This window comes from Haplochromis burtoni, unplaced genomic scaffold (assembly GCF_018398535.1).
Source record: "Haplochromis burtoni strain Fernald_Lab_line unplaced genomic scaffold, NCSU_Asbu1 Contig_581, whole genome shotgun sequence".
In the NCBI taxonomy this organism is placed as follows: domain Eukaryota; kingdom Metazoa; phylum Chordata; class Actinopteri; order Cichliformes; family Cichlidae; genus Haplochromis; species Haplochromis burtoni.
The window spans coordinates 41898-48422 of record NW_024582942.1 but is presented as its reverse complement, the minus strand read 5'-3'; the positions used below and the strand labels follow the sequence as shown (position 1 = coordinate 48422).

Genomic DNA, 6525 nt, shown 5'->3' with positions numbered 1-6525 from the left:
GGTACACTTCAACTGTGAGAGACAGAATGTGAAAAAAAAATCATGAATCCACATGGTAGGATTTGTAAAGAATTTATTCGTAAATCAGGGTGGAAAATAAGTATTTGGTCAATAACAAAAATACAACTCAATACTTTGTAACATAACCTTTGTTGGCAATAACAGAGGTCAAACGTTTACTATAGGTCTTTACCAGGTTTGCACACACAGTAGCTGGTATTTTGGCCCATTCCTCCATGCAGATCTTCTCGAGAGCAGTGATGTTTTGGGGCTGTCGCCGAGCAACACGGACTTTCAACTCCCGCCACAGATTTTCTATGGGGTTGAGGTCTGGAGACTGGCTAGGCCACTCCAGGACTTTCAAATGCTTCTTACGGAGCCACTCCTTTGTTGCCCGGGCGGTGTGTTTTGGATCATTGTCATGTTGGAAGACCCAGCCTCGTTTCATCTTCAAAGTTCTCACTGATGGAAGGAGGTTTTGGCTCAAAATCTCACGATACATGGCCCCATTCATTCTGTCCTTAACACGGATCAGTCGTCCTGTCCCCTTGGCAGAAAAACAGCCCCATAGCATGATGTTTCCACCCCCATGCTTCACAGTAGGTATGGTGTTCTTGGGATGCAACTCAGTATTCTTCTTCCTCCAAACACGACGAGTTGAGTTTATACCAAAAAGTTCTACTTTGGTTTCATCTGACCACATGACATTCTCCCAATCCTCTGCTGTATCATCCATGTGCTCTCTGGCAAACTTCAGACGGGCCTGGACATGCACTGGCTTCAGCAGCGGAACACGTCTGGCACTGCGGGATTTGATTCCCTGCCGTTGTAGTGTGTTACTGATGGTGACCTTTGTTACTTTGGTCCCAGCTCTCTGCAGGTCATTCACCAGGTCCCCCCGTGTGGTTCTGGGATCTTTGCTCACCGTTCTCATGATCATTTTGACCCCACGGGATGAGATCTTGCGTGGAGCCCCAGATCGAGGGAGATTATCAGTGGTCTTGTATGTCTTCCATTTTCTGATGATTGCTCCCACAGTTGATTTTTTCACACCAAGCTGCTTGCCTATTGTAGATTCACTCTTCCCAGTCTGGTGCAGGTCTACAATACTTTTCCTGGTGTCCTTCGAAAGCTCTTTGGTCTTGGCCATGGCGGAGTTTGGAGTCTGACTGTTTGAGGCTGTGGACAGGTGTCTTTTATACAGATGATGAGTTCAAACAGGTGCCATTCATACAGGTAACGAGTGGGGGACAGAAAAGCTTCTTACAGAAGACGTTACAGGTCTGTGAGAGCCAGAGATTTTCCTTGTTTGAGGTGACCAAATACTTATTTTCCACCCTGATTTACGAATAAATTCTTTACAAATCCTACCATGTGGATTCATGGATTTTTTTTTCACATTCTGTCTCTCACAGTTGAAGTGTACCTCTGGTGCAAATTACTGACCTCTGTCATCATTTTAAGTGGGGGAACTTGCACAATCGGTGGCTGACTAAATACTTTTTTGCCCCACTGTAGCTCCAACAAAAGACTTGTGATAAATGCATCGGGGAACTTGGGCCACATCTGAATGCAGACATTACTACACCGATATGTAACCAGGATGTTAAAATCCTTGGAAACTAAAAGTATACATTTTATAATAAACTATTCAGTAAGAATATAAAAGTAATAATCACACAGAAAATGTAAACTTCAAGGGGTTAATTGTGTTAATTAACCAGAGTCTAATTTTCTATCGTATTTTCTGCTCTTTAAAAAAGAATAAATGGATGGTACACAGCAGCAGGTTCTGGTTGTTTAGCCTTTGTGGGCTTTTATATGATTGTTACCATCTGAGTCTTTCTGATTGGGGTTAACGATCAGTCTGCAGTTGTCGTAGTCATCGAGGATGCCGTCGTTGTCATCAGTCGTGGTCGCAGTCATCTCCCAGGCCGTCGATCGGTCCACTGGAGCGTTGGGAGTCTGACAGTCTCTGCCTGTGCTCCCGCCTACAGAGTTAAATAAGCGCGTGTTTGTTTAAGGTTTCTGTTTAGATTGCCATTTTGTGTCTGGACAGTTGTCTCTGCTGTCCTGGTGACCGTCGCCGTCCCTACAGATGTTAAATAAGCGACCGTGTTTCGCCTTTAATGAAGCAGGTTTCTGTTTTTAGAATTACTGTCCATTTTTAAACATGGAACTGTGTGCCCGCTAAAGCCTGGCTATGAAAGTGAGTCAGTCTCCATAGACTTCAATATTTTCTTCTAATTAGAGGTGTGGCCAATTTTAGTGACACAGCTGGCTTGTAGCTCGAGGCTGTCATAAGACATAAGACTGATATACAGTATTCCTACCCTTAAATGTATGTTAATAAAACATACTTACATTTATCAGAAACAGCCTGTTTGACAGGAATTGAAACTAATTGAAAATAAAAATGAAATCACTTCAAACAAAGACATTTTCATTTTTTAATCTACATGTTCTTTCCAAAGATGTCCCATTTATTCCCAATTTCATTTACCTTACAATATAAAGCCCCCTCCCTGAGCAGATGGCCCCGCCCCTCCCTGAGCCTGGTTCTGCTGGAGGTTTCTTCCTGTTAAAAGGGAGTTTTTCCTTCCCACTGTCGCCAAAGTGCTTGCTCATAGGGGGTCATATGATTGTTGGGTTTTTCTCTGTATCTATTATTGTACGATCTACTGTACAATATAAAGCGCCTTGAGGCGACTGTTGTTGTGATTTGGCTGAATAAATAAAATAAATTGAATGGATCCCATGAAAACTCAACTGCAACTAGAAAACAAGTTTACATCATTTTTAAATTTTCATTGCATTTTTAAATGTTTTATGGCATCAAAAAATAGAAAACTAAAATAGATTCTGGTGTTGTGTGGTGAATCTCCTTATCCTTTTTTGTGCGTGCGTGCGTGTGTGTGTGTGTGTGTGTGTGTTTTCCAAACATACGTGTCCAGGTTGGTGTCGCAAACGTCTCCGACCAGGTCGTTGTCTACATCAGTCTGAAGAAGAAAGAAGACAGACTGTAACCTCTGACCTTTCTGCTATTGCTAGTTACAAACACAAAACAGTTGTTACTGAGTTATTTGGGCACACTGTGTTGCACTGTCTCTGTTTACTGCTGAAACGCACAGAAATGCTGTTTTTACATCGAGCTGTTATTCATCAGCCGCCTCAGTTGTGAGTTGTTGGTGTGACCTTTTAATTCTTTTGACTTTCTCACAACTAAAAAAGTCACAACAACAACAAAGATGCAATACGCAAATACTTTTCAAAACATTTCTCAGCATTAACATTTAGTGTTTTTTGTTTGCTATTTTCATTAAAACAAATTTAAATTCCATGTGTGATTATTTATGTCCAATAAAACGTAGCGTGCCACAGGGCCTGAGTGTTTGTACCTGCATTGGGTTGCTGAGCTCAGGACAGCTGTCGCAGGCGTCTCCGACTCCATCTCTGTCTCTGTCTGTCTGCATCGGGTTCGGTACCTTTGGACAGTTATCCAGAACGTTGGGAATACCTGGACACAAAACCATTCACCAGTCTTGTTTAATGGTTATAAATGCAGCAGCACTGTGGCTTCACCAGTTTGCATGTTTTTGTAGATAAACAGCCTTAAAAAGAAACTTCTAGAGCTTAATTTGCTTCACAGCTCTTGTAGTTCCTGTTCTTTGTCTCTAGAGGGCAATATAGAGTCACGTGTCTCCTGCGAGGTCTGATGGCGGTTTCTAACCGTCTCCGTCGATATCCTGGTCGCAGGCGTCTCCCTGTCCGTTGTTGTCTGTGTCTTTCTGGTCGCTGTTGGGGACGTTGGGACAGTTATCACAGGCATCTCCGAATGAGTCGCTGTCCGAGTTCTGCTGGTCTTTGTTAGGAACCAAACGACAGTTATCCTGAAGGCCAGAGGACATGTCACATGACCACATCACAGCCACGACAGCCACTGACAGACGCATTCGCGGTCTCTAACCTCCACGTTTTTGATGCCGTCCCCGTCAGCGTCCTCATCACACTGGTCTCCGATCCCATCGTTATCGGCGTCCTCTTGGCCAGAGTTTGGTGTGAACACACAGTTGTCCTGGTGGATAAAGACAGCAGGTAACACACACACATACATCACAGTCCAAATTACTTATTAGAGTTTAATTACTAAATTAATCAAATGACCTATTATCAGTCAACAACAGCTGATCGCATGTGACACGATACAGTGATAGTGTCATATGTCTGACCTGTTTGCAGTGTTTGTCGTTGTCCATGCAGGGCAGAGAGCGGTCGGGATACCCGTCAATGTCCGTGTCCATACCGCACGTGTTCCCATTGCCGGCCCAGCCCACATTACACTGGAAACACACACGTGACAAAAAAGGATCATCCAGGTGATTCTCTGGTCTGTTTACATGAAACTGCAAATATATCTGAAAAACTAAGTACAAAGGCGTAAAACTTCTTATTGTAAAGACAACATTACGGTGGACGTCCACCGTACTTTATTAGCTGTTAATGGTTTGTCTGACCTTTTCCAACTTCAGATGAACCACCGCCTCATTTACTGACAATGTGTGCACCAGCAGGATGATTATATGCTCTAAATGTTGAGAACTTTGTGACAGCTCAGGACAGACTTGAGGCAATACGACCTTATCGGTGCTATCATAAAACCGAAGCTTTTCTTTCTGTTTAACAAAATCAAAAGGTTAATTAACGCTTCTGCATTTTTCATTAGTTTTTATTTTCAACCCTAAGCATGAGTGGGTTTGTTTTAACTCGTTATATCCATAATTTTGTAATCTGTGTCGTATTGACAGAGGAATATTTAAGACGAAGCGGTATTAAAACACAGTATCAAAAAAAGATCCACCATTGAACAAGTTTGACCAAATTAAAAACACTAAACCCAAAGAAACGTCACGTATATATGTGTTGGTTTTCATTTTTTCTGGTCACTTTTCATAAAGCACTACTCCAAAATGCCACTAGAGGGCGGTGTGGATTAGTTTACATTGAGCTGAGCTCAGTGAGCTGTGAAGCGTGATGACAGTTAGTAGTAAACAATGCAGATGTAGTCGACTGTTTGGAAGTTTTTTAGGTTTGGTGTCATTGCTCCTCTGAGGAACATCATGTTCATAAAGGTAATTTGTGTGGAAACATGGATCGTTACATGACAGTTACATAAACTCGAAACAATCAGGTCTGATGTCCTCACCCTGCAGGCAACCTCTCCGTTCCTCTCCATGGCACAGTGGGCGTTGATGTCACAGGGGTTAAAGGTCAGTGCAGCACAGGACTTCCTAGGGAAGCATCCTGATGTTTGGTTACCGAGAAAACCAGGTTTACAGCCTCCACATTTGTACGAGCCCTGAGGAGAGAGAGAAATATAACGTAGCAGAGTTACAGCTGGATCTCCACCAGAGGGCGCTGTTTCTCAGCTAAAGCCCCTTTTCCAGTAGTAGCTACTCGGATCGAGTCGCCACGGCTTGCCTGTTACACCCCGGCCTAGGCAACCGGGGTGCAACGTAGAAAAACAAAGATAAGGAAAATAAAACCACGAAGAAAAACACTAAGGCTCTCCACCAAAATCCCAAAACGAAAGTGTCTCAAAACGAAAGTAGCGACAAAACCCATGAATTTTATTGAAAAGTAACCAATTGGGTGATCAACACCCTGCCCATCCTCCTGCAACAGCACCGCACCTGCACCGTCGGCACTGGCATCCACCTCAAGTTTAAACGGATGGGTGAAAACTGCTCGACTCGGATCGACTGGTTTTCCATTACAATCGAGTACCACCTGATGTGTGTGGTCATCGTCATAGCAACATGGAAGAGCATCCCGTGACAAAATTAGTATGCAACATCCAGTTAACAATATACCTGCTGCTCGGTCTGCGGCTTTTCGTCAAATTTGGGAACACGGCATTGTTTCTGTAGCTGCTTCTCTCGTTGTCGGGTTTCAAAAATGGCGGTTTTGATTTTCCTGAACAAGACGCTCTCATGACTCATCGAGTGACGCCACTAAGCAGCCAATTGCACACAGTCTGATGATGTCACCTTTTAGTACCTGCTCGGATCACTTGGAACTCCGGTTGAGCAGGTACTAATTTATTAGCTGGTACCAGGTACTATGACTATGGAAAACTGTGGCAAGTCCATCCAAATAGGTACTAATGGAAAAGGGGCTGAAGAGAACAACGTGCAAGTAAATTTATGTTCTCGGCAAAGACATCACAGGAATTTTTATCTGTGTGAAGAGAACAGAGATGTGAACTCACCACAGTGTTGACGCACACAGAGTTTGGCACGCAGGCGTCAGGTAGATCAACACATTCATCAATGTCCACACAGTCCTGAGAAACAGATTCAGGTTTTCAGAACACTTTTCTCTGCAGACACGTTGGCTCATCGTGCAGGAAAAGCACAGGTCGAACTGTTTTTCCACTTATGTGAAGCACGGCCAGAGTGCTGCTCACTGTCGGGGCTCATTTACAGGGACACCTGATGTACTTGTTAAAAACAAGTTTAAAAAAAC

The 6525-nt window shown here is 43.4% G+C and overlaps 1 protein-coding gene across 1 annotated transcript in view; it reads right to left on the bottom strand.

Moving 5' to 3' along the window:
• Positions 1-6525, bottom strand: part of thbs3a (thrombospondin 3a) — a 31866-nt gene that overhangs the window by 12750 nt on the left and 12591 nt on the right. The window contains 10 exon segments of the mRNA XM_042214517.1: positions 1833-1908; positions 1910-1973; positions 2042-2092; positions 2947-2999; positions 3399-3517; positions 3731-3890; positions 3968-4075; positions 4230-4340; positions 5204-5356; positions 6269-6343. Of these exon segments, the coding sequence (XP_042070451.1) occupies positions 1833-1908; positions 1910-1973; positions 2042-2092; positions 2947-2999; positions 3399-3517; positions 3731-3890; positions 3968-4075; positions 4230-4340; positions 5204-5356; positions 6269-6343 (970 nt within the window).